General features: G+C 47.2%; 1 protein-coding gene across 3 annotated transcripts in view; it reads right to left on the reverse strand.

The window, feature by feature from the left end:
- Positions 1–404: 404 nt before the first annotated feature.
- HIPK2 (homeodomain interacting protein kinase 2) overlaps positions 405–15136 on the reverse strand; it is a 139150-nt gene continuing 124418 nt past the window's right edge. The window contains exons 7-10 of one of the 3 annotated variants that reach the window (XM_037514346.2): positions 12489–12651; positions 8327–8534; positions 7362–7483; positions 405–591 (exon numbers count right to left, since the gene is read on the reverse strand). In XM_037514346.2, coding sequence (XP_037370243.1) covers positions 448–591; positions 7362–7483; positions 8327–8534; positions 12489–12651 — 637 coding nt within the window. In that variant the 3' untranslated portion in view covers positions 405–447. Of the gene's footprint in view, positions 595–7361; positions 7484–8326; positions 8535–12488; positions 12652–15136 lie in introns of all 3 variants that reach the window. The other 2 variants (XM_037514337.2, XM_037514352.2) reach the window with 2 other exon arrangements.

The following is a 15136-nucleotide window of genomic DNA, read 5'->3' on the forward strand; positions in this document are numbered from 1 at the left end:
TGGGGGAGGATCCTGGTCATTATGGAGATGGTCAGAGGTGCGAAGGGGTGTACCTGCCCGATTTTTTAAGATATTATTATTCATACAAGCACTGGGTACAGTCAGAAATGCCGGAGGATGAGAGAATTCACCAGAGCCAGAGAAGGAGGGAGCAGAACAGGCAGACTGACGAAATACACTGCTGAGGGGAGCAATGGTCGCGACAGGAGAGGTCTGAGCGTGATGTGGGACCCTCGCCGGTGGGCTGGGGATCGAACCGGCGCTGCAGAGGCTGCAGGCAGCTTCGCAGCCCAGCACTCAGCCGCTGCGCCACCGGGGAGGCCCTCCACCTTATATTCTTAACTGAAAGTGTCCTCTGCCAACCAGGGGAATCGGTAGAGTTCAGCCCAGCAGCCATCTGGGTCAGCAGTGGACATGGCTCTCATTCAAACACACCCGCTTGCCCACTCACCTCCAGTCGGCCAGCTGCTGGGTGCCCGCCATGGTCTCAGGAATCACAGTTGCGTGCTGCACCGATGTGTGGGTGGCCACTCCCGTCAGCTGCTGCCACGCTGGGGGGAGCAGGATCTGTTGGGTCCCACTTGGCCAGGCCTGCTGTAGCACAGAGGACATTTGCAGTCACCAAGCTTGCTAATCACATTACCAGTTTGTATGAAACGTGCTTATTCTGTGTCTGGAACTTCTCCTGTGCTAGGTCCTATGTGGGTGTGAAGTGGAAACCTGGCCTTTGGCCTCAAAAACTAAATTGAGGGGAGAGAAAATGAACATGTCAGAACTCAACAGAACTGTATGGAAGAAATTAATTTGTGTTGAAGAGATTTATTTATAAATTTTCTTTAATGAGCAAAGCTTAAAGTTTCTGAAAGTTCATTAATGATTCATTGTGTCACACAACTACATGCAAGAGAGTGAGCTGGGTCAAACAAGTGCAACTCTTTGCCCTCAAGAAGTTTTCCATCTAGTATCTTTTATTTAATATTTTATTTATCAATTAGAATCTGGATGTCCAACTTACATTATCTTCTTAAGTTAACATAATTGCGATCATCAAATATCTGGCACTTGCCTACATTTGAGAGCAAACAAATGTAAAGTTAAATTTTTCTTTTATTTTTTTCATTTTTAAAAGGACAAATTTATGAGGAGAAAGAGAATGGAAAGGAGCAGCACCTGCACAAACACAGGTGGGCAAAGCTGGCGCCGTAAAGTTAAATTTTAATTGGGATTTGGAACTTAATTGAGGATTACTTTGGCCCTTCAAAACAAAAATGAGAGAGTACGGCCCACAGCTTAATTCTTCATAAATATTAAGATTTTTCTTATGAATCTATAATGAGTTTTTATGATTCCTCCTTGAATAGACATTTCGTGTGTGTGTGTGTGTGTGTGTGTGTGTTGTATTGTAAGCTCTCTGTATCCTCAATCTTTTTGATATCACTTGGCAGGGGGGTCTGGAAATGCCATTAACATTAATTCACACAGAAAAAATTTTGTGAGCATTGCCAAACTCAAAAAATAACCTATCAAATCATATCAAATAGAAACTGTATTTTTGGATAGTGGCGGGGGGGAATCTATATTCTGCTTGCCTTTGGTTATTAAATGATCCAGGTTGAACACTGCTGTCTAAAGTTAGACACTTAGTGGGCCTCCCCTGGTGGCGCAGCAGTTGAGCGCTGGGTTGTGAGGCTGCCCGCAGCCTCTGCAGCGCCAGTTTGATCCCCAGCCACCGGCGAGGGGCCCACAAAAAAAAAAAAAAAAAAAAAAAAAAAAGAGGTTCTTAAAGTTAGACACTTAGGTAAAATACCTCTTGGGCAGGTTAAGGATTTAAAGCTTTGGGATCTTAGTTATTGCTCATATTCCATCAAGCTGGACATGACTCACACTGGGTAATCTGTATAATATAGTGCTCCACCAACTGCATGTGTGTTTAGGCTCAAATGTCTAAACAAGCACTTCTGGAAACAGATTACACATTTGAGTCAAGACTTAATAGTGATGTGTATAAAAAGGACATAACCACATTTTAGATCTGAGTGGACAGTTCACTTGGTCCACCTTTCTCATGTAGTAGATGAGGCCCAATGAGCTCTCATACTTTTCTGATAGTGCCTGTTTGCTTATTGATCTGTTTGATATAGGCAGAAAGTTTGGGGACCACAGATTATGCAACAAGTGCTTAATATACATTTGTTGGAAAATGAAGGAAGCAATTCTACCAAAGCTATTAACTGCAGTTAACTATATTTCAGGTTTGCTGAATTCTAACACAGTAAGTAGAACTGACGGGTAAGTTCAACTCCTTTGAGATGACATTTCATCAGACATTTCTATAATTTAGATGGATCACTACCTTATAATAAATAAGAGTAGAGCTAATATTTTGATTCATATTGTATGCCCAGCACAGAGTTAAGACCATATGTAGGTTTTCTGACTGCATCTTAAACACCAATCCTGTGAGGTACAGACTATTATTTCCTCCCATTTTTCAGGTGAATAAATGAAAACAGACAGGCTAAATAGCTTGCCCAGAAATACAGTAAGTTAAACATATGCACTTATTGCTCTCTATCTAAACCCAACTTAAATGATAGTGAAGGAATAAAAGAATATCTAGACCCAAAAAGACAAAGACAGCAGGGAGAGACAAGAACAGTGAACAAAATTTTAGAAGCTGGAAAACACAAGAGCGATTCCAAAGTGAGTTAGCAGGCTGGGGAATCTCTGGTCAAGTCTGCATGTTAACACACGAGTTTCCTTCACTTGTCAGTTCCCAGACTCCTGGCAGGTAGGTGCATGCTCTGCCCTCACTCTCAAGTCCCTCACCCTCCAAAAACAGGAGGCTGGAAGATTCTCTCTGGGGAAACCAACTAGTCCAAGAGAAGAAACTGAAGATACATTTGAAGATCAGGGTTTCTGCCAATGAGAATGTTCAGCTCACTGACAGAGAAGCTTATATTCAACAGTCCCGTCTTCCTGCCCCCAAAGTCTCCCAATTCGTGTTTTAGTGCTTCAGTCTCAAACATGAGTGAACAGTCAAGGATTAACAGGGTATTAAAGTCCATTTCTAACAAGAAAGAGAATAAAAAAATTAAAAGAAACAAAAAAAGTATAGGAATTAGAAGAAAATTTCCAAAAATCTGTAATTAATATCATCATAGAGTTAAAATATATATGTATATAAGTGTGTATACATAGTATATATGTATAGTTAGATAGATATGGACATAGATATCCATATTCAGAAGATAAGAACTCTTAGAAATGAGGATTATGACAATGGACATGAATACTTCCAGAGAAGATTTAAAAAAGAAATAAGGAGGGCCTCCCTGGTGGCACAAGGGGTTAAGATGCAACCTATGAGGCTATCCGCAGCCTCTACAGCACGAGTTCGATCCCCACATGGCGCAGCAGACCTCTCCTGTCTCCCCGCTGCTCCCTTAAGCAGTGTATTTCAGTCAGTCTGTCTGTTCTGTTCCCCACTCTGTCTCTGGTGAATTCTCTTACCTCCCCCCCAACATGTCTGGCCTGTACCCTAGTGCTTGTTGCATAAATAAAATAAATCTTTAAAAAAAAAGAAATGAGGAAAATCTCTCAAAAAAGTAGCATACATAGAATATGTGTGTATATAGAGAAGAGGGGGAGAAATGATAGGAAATCAGAGTATCATTTCAGATCAATCCTATTAATGAGAATTTCACAAAGAAGGAACAGAGAAAATGGAGGGGACAAAATTAACAAGGAAAAATAAAAGAAAAAGTAACAAATTAAAAGGAGGTAAATAATGTGTCCAAGACAATGTGTGAAAAAGACCCACAAGAAAGCATGTGGACATTTCAGACCATGTGGACATTTCAGACCATGTGGACATTTCAGACCATGTGGGCCAAAAGGATCCTAAAAGTTTTCAGAAAGACAAAAAAGCAAGCAACCAACCAGATGCCAAATTTTTCAGAATGCTCAAACCTGTCAACACATCACACACAAACCTTTTATGGCTCTGGAAGAGTTCAGGGTGGCATAATAATAGATGCAGAAGGAAACCAACCCAATGAAAATCTGAGGCAACCACTAACTCCAGGAAAAAAGTTGCACAGGATAGGAAATAGAATCAATGGATACAATGAGTCTAAGCTGAGAATAATTGATGAATTGATAATAATTATGTAAATACTGCAAAGAGACTGAATGAAAGAATTGTATGAGAGAAAGAAGAGAAAGCAGAGTGAAAATGTATAATCCCACACATGCTCAAGTATGCTTGTATGTACAGGGATGGGGTGGGCTAGAGAACTAAAGTTTCACCTTCCATCAGTCCCTACTCTGATCAGATTTGGTGGTAACTGCATAAAGGTGGCATGAAAAAAGTCTTCCTTGTTAAGAAAGTATAGAAACATATTCGTTAATAGTATAGAAACTGGTAGCAAGACAATGGACGGAAAGACTGGTTGTTGGAAATGTTACTAGGGAGGTTTTGAGGGAGAAGCATTGAGATTTAGTATTTTGGACAAACTAAAGAGTTCAGGTCAACAATTTGTCCTTAGGGAAACATTTCAAGGGGCTCGTGTGCTATATATAGAAAACAAAACCTTCTTTCTGGAAGGGTGGACTCCACAAGAAATCTCAGATCTTGAGGGACTCAATTTCTATTCCTGCCTTGTTGTTATCAGAGAGGATTTGGATCCTGTCATTTGAAAAGTGAGCTAAAGTCAATATTTCAGTTAAGAATGGTAATACCCATCTCTTCATCTTTACCTACTCATACCTCCTCATTCACAATTTGATGATGGTCAAGAGGCCAACCCTGGCTTGGGGTTGGGAGGATGGAGGTGACAGTTTCCTTCAGGCTGTACCAAATGATGGGGTGTAATCACACCCTGCCTTTCATGCACATGTCTTTGGGGTGCCCCAGAGACTGTTTCCCTTTGAGGGGACCTGTGATGCAGATGGGAGGATTGGGAACAGGACAACACAAATGAAACTAGCATGGGAAGTGGATTCAAAGACATCATTTCTAAATTCTCACATTTAAAACCCCTGAAAAGATTTAAACATTTACATGTGAAAATAAGAACCACGTCAACTTTTGAGATATATTTAAAGAAAATAATAGTATTTGGAGTGTTGCTGCCTGAAACCCAGAGAAAAATGAAGGCATCAGTTTAGCTGTTTGAATATAGCTTTTTTACAGCTACCGTACTCATTTTATAAGTTCGTTTATTTTTGACCTTTGCAAGGGCCACTTACAAATATCCATGAGAATGAAACTAGATGGTGATCAGAATGTAATATTTACAGATGTGGGAAGATAAAGGCTGCACACCTGACAGTTATGCAATGTGATAAACCCAAAAAAAGTTACCTGAAAAAAAAAAATCGACGCGAGAGCTCTACCTTAACAGTCTAACATACTGACAAGGATTAAGTGACAAGCAGAGAGAGAGAGAGAGAATAAAAAAAGCAACTACCAATAAAAAAAGAAAGACAATGCGATATTACATGGGGCAGGGTAGGAAGTTTTTTACTTAATGTATCTTAGAAATCTTCTCACTTCAAGATCCTCTGGCTACCCAGTCCTTCTTAATGGCTACATGGTATTCTATTTTACGCATGCAGTTTAGTTCACATTCAGTACCTGCCATGGTGAACGTTTGATTTAGTTCTAGTAGTTCCCTGTTGTAAACACCGCAACGATTAAATACCTTCAACATATATTTTTTGTTCAATTACAGCTTTAGGTTAAATCCATTTGCAGATTTACAGCACTCTAGGGACTCTTTCAAGTAAGCAAAAAGTAAAACTCTTCCCTGCTATGTTTAAAGGACTGAAACAAATTCAGAAATGCTAAGCCTACTGGTTTCCACCAAACTGAGCAATGAAAAATGTCTATTTTAGCTAATAAGAGATGCTAATTATTGTTTCTTTCAAGAGATGGTTCCCAGCTACTAGGGTTAAGTGTGCAAACACAAAGAGGGCTCTGTAATTACCCTTTAAAGCACACATAGTTCTGTAGGTTTTGGCTCACAGAGGAGCACCTGGGGGATCGGCCTAGAATTCTGCTCCTCAGATAAAGGAGGAACAAGTGTTTTTGCCCATGGAGTGAGCTGTAGTTTGTTCTCTTGATCTATCTTGGCCTTTTGTGAACTCCCCACTACCAAACTGTGCAAATAAAAGAAAGCAGGAGACCGGTGAGAGGAGGGAGCAGAAAACCTGCTTTAAATACAGAAGGACTTCTGTTTACACACTGTGCGTGCTGCCCGGAGCCGGTGTGGGCGGTCGCCCGCAGCGTTGATTTGGATATAAGAACAAAGAGACCAAGAATGGGTAATATCAATCTTAAGCTGCTCTAGAAAAGAGAAGAGGTAATAATGTCCGACCTATTCAAGGTGTAACCTTGATATTCAAATCAAGTATTGATTCGATAAGAAAGTACATGCCATTTTTCACTTATGAACAGTGATGCACAAATCCCAACTACATTATGTATGAATGATCCAGCATCAAAACTCATAGTCACAGCAGACATGCACAATCAACTGAAACTTATCTCGGAAAGAAGCAGTAAAGCCTGGTGGCTAAAACATGCTCATGTCCGACTGGGGTCTGTGTCCTGGATCTGTCACGTGATTGCTGTGTGACTTTGTGCCAGGGATGGCAGTTCATTCTCCCTGCTTGTCAAGTGGAGACAAATCTCTCACTGTGTTGTCGTGGGGATTAAATCAGTCGACAGCAGTAAAGTGCTTGGCATAATGATGATGTATTTTAACTAAGGTTCAAGCATCCGTAAGGACAGAATCTATTATCATTGCATCACTGTGGCCTTAACACTTTACACACTGCCAAGTGCTTTCACCTCTGTGATCTCTTCCTACTGTCAGAGAGTGAACAGATAAGGAAGGTTCCAGCTCAAGTCTTCTGTGATTCTGGTTTTAAAACTATAAAATAAGGAGGTAACCTCCAAGTTTCCTTTTTAGCTCTTAAAATAAAATCTATTTTACAAGGGAAGTTTCAGGCCAAGGGAAGTTTCAGGCCAAGATGTGTTAACCGACTTGCCTTAGGTCACAGCCGCTATTAGCAGACTTAGGATTAAAACCTGGGTCTCCCATATTCATTTGCATGACAAAGATATAATAATACTAATAATTTCCCTAGACTCCCCCATCTACACTTCTCCGGAGTGTAAGGAAGACACACAGGATGGTGAATCACCTACTGTCTTTTTGATTGTTAACCGAGATATTCTAATGACTTGAAGCACCTAAGTTGTCACCAGGTGGGAACAAGCAGAGACAGATCTCTTGTGAGCGTTATTACCGAGACAATGGCAATACTGGTAACAGCAGAGAAAGAATTACCTGGGCAAGCAGTCCTGGTTGGATCTGAAGAGGCTGAGCTCCGGGGGCTTGAGTGACGATGGGAACTGCATTTTCCATGCGCACGGAGTAGCCCGCGTGCTTAGAGGGAGAGGCCTGCAGTCCTGTTCCAGAGAGTGGGCAAGGGAAGGAGGGGTGAATGACAGGAACAGTGGGAACAGGAGACTCTTCCTAGCCAGGTGTGTCCAGCTCTCCACTCCCCTTCCTGTCCCCACAGGCCCTGTCTGGACTCGGCAAGTCTCCCCTGTCGTTTCTAACTCGAGATTTAAAGTAAAAAAAACCACCTTGCATGTGTTCAAAGGCTTGGAGGTCAGCAAAAGCCACAGGTGGAACGGTTATGCTGATAAATTAGCACAGAGAAGCTACTGCTTGAAGATCTATGGGGGGCGTCAAGGCCAGCACCTCAGGGAGACTGCGCCACGCCCATGCTTGTGCCTCGCAGCTTGCAAAAACACATTCTCCAGCTTTCTGTGGAAACTGTAGCCAAGGACACAGTTAACTCTAGCTTCTTAGGGTTTTTGGGAGATGAGGGTTGGGGTGCATGGCCAAAGGCTGCTGGGGTGGGGGATGTCCTGGGAGGTACTTCTCACACAGAACTAGGCCTTGTTGGCTGTCAGAGATGGGCAGTTTCTGGATATTTCACAGGAGGCAGTGCAAGAGCTGACATCGGCATGAAAATATGCTTACTGACAGACAGCCTGCCAGGGACAAAATGACTGGCAGGTGGTGAGAGCAGCAAGGTGTCTTGGGCTGAGCATAAGTCCTATTGTTCTAGGCTGGCCGTGAATGAACTAAGGCCCCTCAGTTCATTTGTGCCAATGCTCTCACCCAAAGAAACAAAGAGGACTTGACTTCAGGGGAGTCAGTGGGACAGAAAACTGCAGGGGTCAGCGCCCAGGGGTTGTCCAGTCAGAAGCAGGCGAGAGGCTGTGCCTGCTTGTCCTTACCTTGGAAGCCGGGTGGACACACGATGAGAGCTTGCTGGAAGGGGTCTGGCCGGGCGCAGATCTGGGCTGTCCCCGTCTGCAGGGGCATGCTCCGCTGGGCCACCGCAGCCATGGACGCCGCTGAGGGCTGGTAGAGTGCAGATTGGTAGTTTAGTATGGAGACTTCGGGGTTGGATAAGGAAATAGTGGCACTGGTGGAGGAGGGAGCCTAAAGGAATGACGGGGATTGAACAAAAATAAACAAAAATAAAAAATGAGGGTGGTGGCATGGGGGGAGACACGAATCCAAATCAAGTAAATGAACTTAGAGAAGAACCAACAAACAAAAATCAAGAGCAAAAATGCCAGAACAGAGGCGGTGGAAATACAGCTGAAAAGTCTCAGGGAAAAGCACGTAGCTATGGCCACGTGACCGTCGCTGCTCAACTCAGGCCCGTTCCTGGCATTTGCAAGGCTCAACCCAGTGGAAGTTGCGTGCCCGGTGCCTAAATATGGCAGAGCTGAAAATGAGGTTGGAAATGGCCTAAGACTTGCTCTTCCACTTCAGCAAGCACACCTTCCTGACAACCTGGAAGGCCAGGCTTCAGGTAAGATTCTTGGATTCTTTGGATTCTGCACTGGATGCACTAACGGGGGAGCACTGCCTGCCCCCACCTTATCCCACAACTTGAGGGCCTTTGATCCACATATGGACCTGCCAGCCATGTGCCCAAGCTCTGCACGCTCCCCTCTGTGTGGAGCTGGTGAGTGGCCCATACTCAGGAGGATGACCTGGGAAGAGGCCCTTGCAGGCCTGGGCCCAGCTTCCTGGAGCTTGGAGGAGGACAGAGGAGGCCTGGGAAGGGCCCCTGCTCAGGTCTGGGTCAGTGCTGCTTATAGATTCTCCGGGATGGCTGCAGGCTTGTCACTGCAAATCAACATATGCTGGAAGAAGGGAGAGGGACAGGCCGAGGCTGGGGTTTCTGGCTTGAGTTTGGTGTATTCTTAGCTGGAGTTCAGCTATCAAGGCTGGAAGGCAGAGAAAAGTGGGCCAAGACGACTTTCCTGGAGATGGGTAAAGCAAATGAAGTTATGTGCTCTCTCTTTCAGAAAGAGACATCAGCTGAGACTGAACTTCCATGGGAAGCAAGGCCATGGGCGGAAAAGAAATTCTAAACCAGGAATTCTCCAGTTGCACCCCATCTCTGCCTTAGCTTCGAGTTCACGGTGTTTATATGAGGTTTTGCCAATCAAGTTTGCAAGGACTACAGAATAAGGAGGACGAAGCGAGCACACACACGCGAAAGAGACTTTCAAGGAGGGTATGGAGGCCTGTCAAAATTGATGAAGATGTTTGAGTTTCAACGCAAAGCAAAGCCATTTGCAAGTAATCACTAAATCATAGGGCATGAGAGAGAACATTTGGATTGTAAGATTCAGTCACAGTGTCTGTTCCTACAGCATCCCATGGTCACCTCTGGTAGCCTGGCTGGGAACGAGGTGGGCAGCATCTGTTACGGGTGACGTGACTCACGTTCCCCTGTTCTGTCGGCACAGACAACAGTTCCTGTGCTCAGACTCTGCAGCCAAGGTGCATACTCTCCCCAGGTCTTAGCACCTCAGGGTTTTCCTCGGTGTGGCACCCACATCCTCTGGCCCCCACCCAGGTGGCTCGGCTATGTCACCTTCCGGTCAGTCCCTGATCCTGCCGCTTCTTCTTCTGAAAGGGCCCAGAAACCAGGGCTCTTTTTAGTGGTGACTTCCTCCATGGAGGCGTTCCATGCCCGGACAGCGGACAGCCCTGACTGGGACCTCTGGCCTGCACTTCTCCCGTACTCCTCGGGCACAGAGGATGGAACATCCTTCCCAAAGGTGGTGCACGTCGCCAGCCCTGCTCCAAAATCTCACGTTACTGCCTGACAAACACTGTGCACCCGGGTCTGGCTCACCTCCTGCCCCATAGTGAGGCCGGCCCTCCCTTTCTAAGTCAGTCTCCCCCAGCCCGCCATGTCTTGGCACCAGCCATGCCAGGCTGCTCGCTGTCTTCTGGGCGCAGCCCGGCCATCTCGCCTACGGGGTTCTCTGCAGGCGCCTGCGCTCCCAGGCTTAGCCTGGGCCTCCTGTCCACAGCAAAATCCTCCTGACCCCTGTTTAAAAGCACAGCCCCTTGCTTTGCTCTCACACAGTTAAGGCTTCCGGTCCAGCTCTGACTCTGGCCCACAGTGGTCTCTCCCCTCCTCTTGATTCTGTCACACGCCCTGCTCCTCCTGCCTGTCTTCCCATGCTAGTCTGCACTCTGCAGGATCTCACAGCACGGAAACTCTGAGCTCCTTCAGAGCCCAAGTCTTCAGTTCTCTGTAGACTTGAGGACAAATGGAATTGTGTCCTGACATGGGTCCCAGGCCCCAGGGTGGCAATTATGCAGATGGTTTCTCCCCAGTTTTTAATCCTGCCTAAGGAGCAGTTGAAAAAGCACCTGTGGGGGGCGGGGGGAATTCTCTGCTCCTCTTAGACCTCCTGTGGTGCACAGGTAGCTAGCCCATCACCCAGAGGAGCAGAGAGAACTGGAGAGAGCCACCACAGCTAACAAGTTTATAAGAAAAAGCATCATGTTTATTGGTAACACGGGCTGGCTAAAAAGTATATAAATAAATAAAAGGAAGCAGCGATCCCTGGAAGCAGTTATAGACGTTCAGATGACTTGGCATTCAGAAGGAAGGGGTTCAAGCTTGGCGATAAACCCAAATGAAAATTCTTGGCAGAAGCCTAGGCCTGAATAATAGAATACCACGGGAATGCTAAGAGAAGCAGCCAATCGTAGCGTTAAATATGGAGCACCCAAGAGAGGACTCCCCATGCGATGAGTTACCAGTGGGGTAACCCAGAAGTGTTAGGAAGCGGAGAAAGTGACTGCCCATTAGGGAAAAGGGCGCTTGGCCGGTCAAGCAGGCACACACTGAACGCAGCAAGGAAGCGTTCACGTAGCTTAATAGCTTACTTCCACCCACGTGACTGTGGATGTATTTTATTGCTTCCAAATATCTCAACAGGCAAACAGCTCCAAGCAGCTCAGACGAGGCAAGCATTCTCCCAGGAGCACTTGTGAACAAAGGCGGTCTGGCTGAATTAAAGAGCAGACGCCACTAGGAGAGGCACTGAAGAGCTTCTGTGATTTCTGGTGCTGTGTGAGCACGCGCGGAGATTTTTAGGGTGTCGGGTTCAGAGCCCTGGTGAACTTAGAAAATAGCTTTGGCCAAGAGACTCTCCCTCCATGCCTTGGTTTCCTCCTCTAAGATAGACGTGATGAAGAAGATGATGATATGCAGGCTAGGAAGAGGATGATACCTGTGGCTCGGAAGCCAGAAGAGGTCTGCGCATGACACATCGGCCCCTAGTAATAACGCTGCTTAGTACCAACACCACTGGAGGGGGAAGCAAGCCTCGTTGCTTAAGCCTGGGTGTGTCCTGAGTAGCCCCCTCCTAACTCCACCCCGACTGATGAAAGAATCCAGTACAAGAGAATGGAGGTCCTGTTCTGGGGGCCCTTGTTTTTTTTTTTTTTTTTTTTGGTAGGTCACTTCCCTGTCCCCATTCCCCACGGACTGTATTGTTTCCAGTCATGTCAGTAATACCCCCTGGGCATCACCCATATTTCAAGCTGTGTGGTAGGTGCTGGATTCTGCTAATTTTCTGCAAATGGCTGGACATCTGCGGTAAGAAAGCCTTAGCTCCCCGTCCTTTTTAGTTCTACCTGCTCAGACTCTGGTGCCAGACCAGTGAACTGGCTCCCTGCATGACTTGGAAAGAGGGCAGGTTTCATGTCATGTGGACCCACAAGGTGGGGGGGGCTGAACTGTCCGATGTTTGGCGTCCCTTCCAGTTCTAGGGTTCTCTGCCAGGCAGATGTCAGACAGAAAAGGACTGTGCTCCTTTGTGTCCTCAGGAGGATGGAGAAAACCACCACGGGAGCCATCTGAGAAACGACTCCTTCTAGTCATTTCTGGGACCCTCAGAGGGGCAGAGTGCCTGGGTGTCCCCGTCACCTTGGGAGGAGTCGCTTCCCCGCACAGCTGACCGCACAACACAGGATGCTGGAGAGTCTGCTCTCCCGACGGGGCTGGGAGGGACAGCAAATCCCCACTGCGCGCCCTCCCGCCGCCTGCCCGCCCTGGCCCTCGCTCACCTGGTTGTGGACAGTGTTCAGCTGGTTGTTGAAGGTCATGGTCAGGTTGGTGGACGTGCTGGGGGCCACGTGTGTGATGAAGGGGGTTTTGCTCTGGTTCACCGTGTCGTACATGTTCACCCGGCGCTTGCAGATCTCCATGTTCTGGAAACATGATTTGACGCTGTTCAGGAAAAGGCAGAGACCGGTGAGAATGAGACCAGGAAGAGGTAGCGCAGGGCCACAGGGGAGGAGGTGGAGGACGGTGAATGCAGCGAACAAGACACAGGAGAAACTGCCCTTGGGGTCCAGACTTCCCGGGGTTCCCACGCCAAGTTTGCATGTGCCAGGGGCGGCGTTGTTTAATGCATGTCCCCCCTGACCCTGCTCCTCCCATGCTGGGCGGGGAGCCATTCTCCCTGGCACCTGCCTCTGTCACATTCCATTGCCAACCTGTCTCCATCGTCACCGCTCATCCTCAGCGTGCCGCGTAGTTCTGGTCCACGAGCAAACACCTGAGTTCTCTGACAGGAAACATTAAGCAGCAGCTGCCTACCTGCCTTCACCTTCTCAAAAGACATCTCGTGGGCACCCTTGCCAGCCACTCCGGAGCACCGGCACCACCTAGGGGACAGCCAGGGAACTAGCCAGCCTGGCACGGTGCGGGATGGCGGCTTTCCCCACTGGACTTGAGCACTAATGAACAGTAATCACACTAATAATTAATAGCAGCGGCCAACTGTGATGGAGAGCTGTGGCGGTTGTTTGCCAGCCTCCTTTCACTCGGTCCCACAGCCACTATGAGGGGGAGACACAATGACTGCCCCAATTTTCTGAATAAAGGTGAAGCTTACAGTTACGGGATAGGGAATCTGCCAAGGTCAGGAGCTAATTACTCACAACCTTCACAGATCCTTTTTCTTTCCTAGTTCTTGTCCAGTTACACGAAATTAAAAATTCTCTCCCTCTTTTTCTCCTTCTGTTGCATTCGTCAATCAAAACAAAACCCCAATTATGAAGGGAAGGTGTAACTGATGCTGACGCCAGCGTCAAGGAAAGGTGGAGCCACGGAGGCCCTGAGCGGAGAGCTCTGGAAGAGTGTGGCAGCGCATCCTCAGAACGTGCGGGCGGGGGCTCGTGCACCTCGCTGTCTAATCCCCAAGCTGACCTTTCCTCACCTGCCAGCATTCACGATAATCAGACCTCCTTTAAACTTCAGTTTTAAATATTTTAATTTTAATGAATGTAACAAGTGAATATAAAAAACAATGGTTTTCCGCTACGGTAAGATATACATGGATACGATTTTGCATACTCTAGATGAGCTATACTTGGGGCCAAGCTTGTGGGGTGTCCTCAAACATCCTTCCATAAAAGATGTTCTAAATGGACTTAGACATGCACAGAGAATCCTCTTTCTGAGTTAATGGCTAATCACGCTGCTGCAGGACGCCATGCAATGAACAAGGAAAGGAAAGAGACCGACAGGTACCCAGAGCGGAAAACTGACAATGCTGGTAATGCCCACCTGCTCCGAGCATCGATGAAGCACCAAGCACGCTGCTAAGTGCTCTCACGTGGAGGCTGAAGGACTACAACAATGAAGACTGAAAATGTTTAGACTTAGAATTTTCTAAGTGAGGTGGTCTGGGGTTTCAGGGGTTTCCTGGGGTTTCAGGAAGAGGCAGTGTAGGGGAAATAAAAGGCATCAGGCTTTTCTGCCCTCCCGCCTTTAGGACTGATGATGGATCCCTGCGGTCCTGAATGCATGCCTGATGGCGGGCACCTGGAGTAGGGTGTGGGCCTAGGTAGATGGGATTCACCTGGGCTAAGACTGGGCTTATAGGGGCGGCGTCATGGGGACTCCAGCAGAAGCAAATAGAACGAAAGAACGGAACAGCAGAGAAGCAGAGGCCACGAGAGGCCGGAGAGCCCAGATAGAGTGAAGACTTGCTGGGGGCTGGGAGGCCTGCCAGCCTCCTGGCCCCCTGGCCCTCCTGCTTGCTGTGTACCTGGTAAATCCAAGTAAAAGCCTTCAAAACCGACCAAGAACTCCAGGAGTCCTCCTTCACCCTGTCTGCTCGAATCATGGAGATCCTGCTCCGTGTCCTCCTGCCATTACAGGCAGGCACATTCCCTACAGGAGTTCTTAATGGAATTTGTGTGTGAGGATCCTGGTGAGGAGCAAGCAGTGGGTCTCTTTCACCTATTCATCTAGCTGCTGGGGCAGCGGGGGGTGGTGGTGGTGGTGGATGGGGTGGGGTGCTGGCAGTTTCCACTTGCCACAGACTCCCCAGTTCTAGGGGCCATCAGGGATTCGGCCACCTCTCAGGTGTGTGAAGAGACCTGTCTTTCCTTCTGAGACCCATTTTCTGAGTCTCGGTTGTCAGTGCTTCTCTTGGGCCCCACACCGAATTCTGAATTTGAAGCCGATGCTCCAAGCTCGGCCTTCACCAAGCAGAGTGAAGCATGTCACTGCTACTTCCTTCCAGAAGCTGGAGACGGGCAGCACCCAGAAGTCTTCAGCCAGGCCCAGGCTTTGTGTGGCGGCTGTCCCCCAACCCTGCGTAGGTGGCTGACCTTCCTCCACCTCTTACCCAGGGCTGTCTCTCAGTCACTCCACTTCACCCTTGAATATAAAAAGACTGCTCTGACAGGAGCCCTATTCA

The sequence above is a fragment of the Talpa occidentalis genome, unplaced genomic scaffold, assembly GCF_014898055.3.
Source record: "Talpa occidentalis isolate TD23 unplaced genomic scaffold, MPIMG_talOcc4v2.1, whole genome shotgun sequence".
NCBI lineage: Eukaryota > Metazoa > Chordata > Mammalia > Eulipotyphla > Talpidae > Talpa > Talpa occidentalis.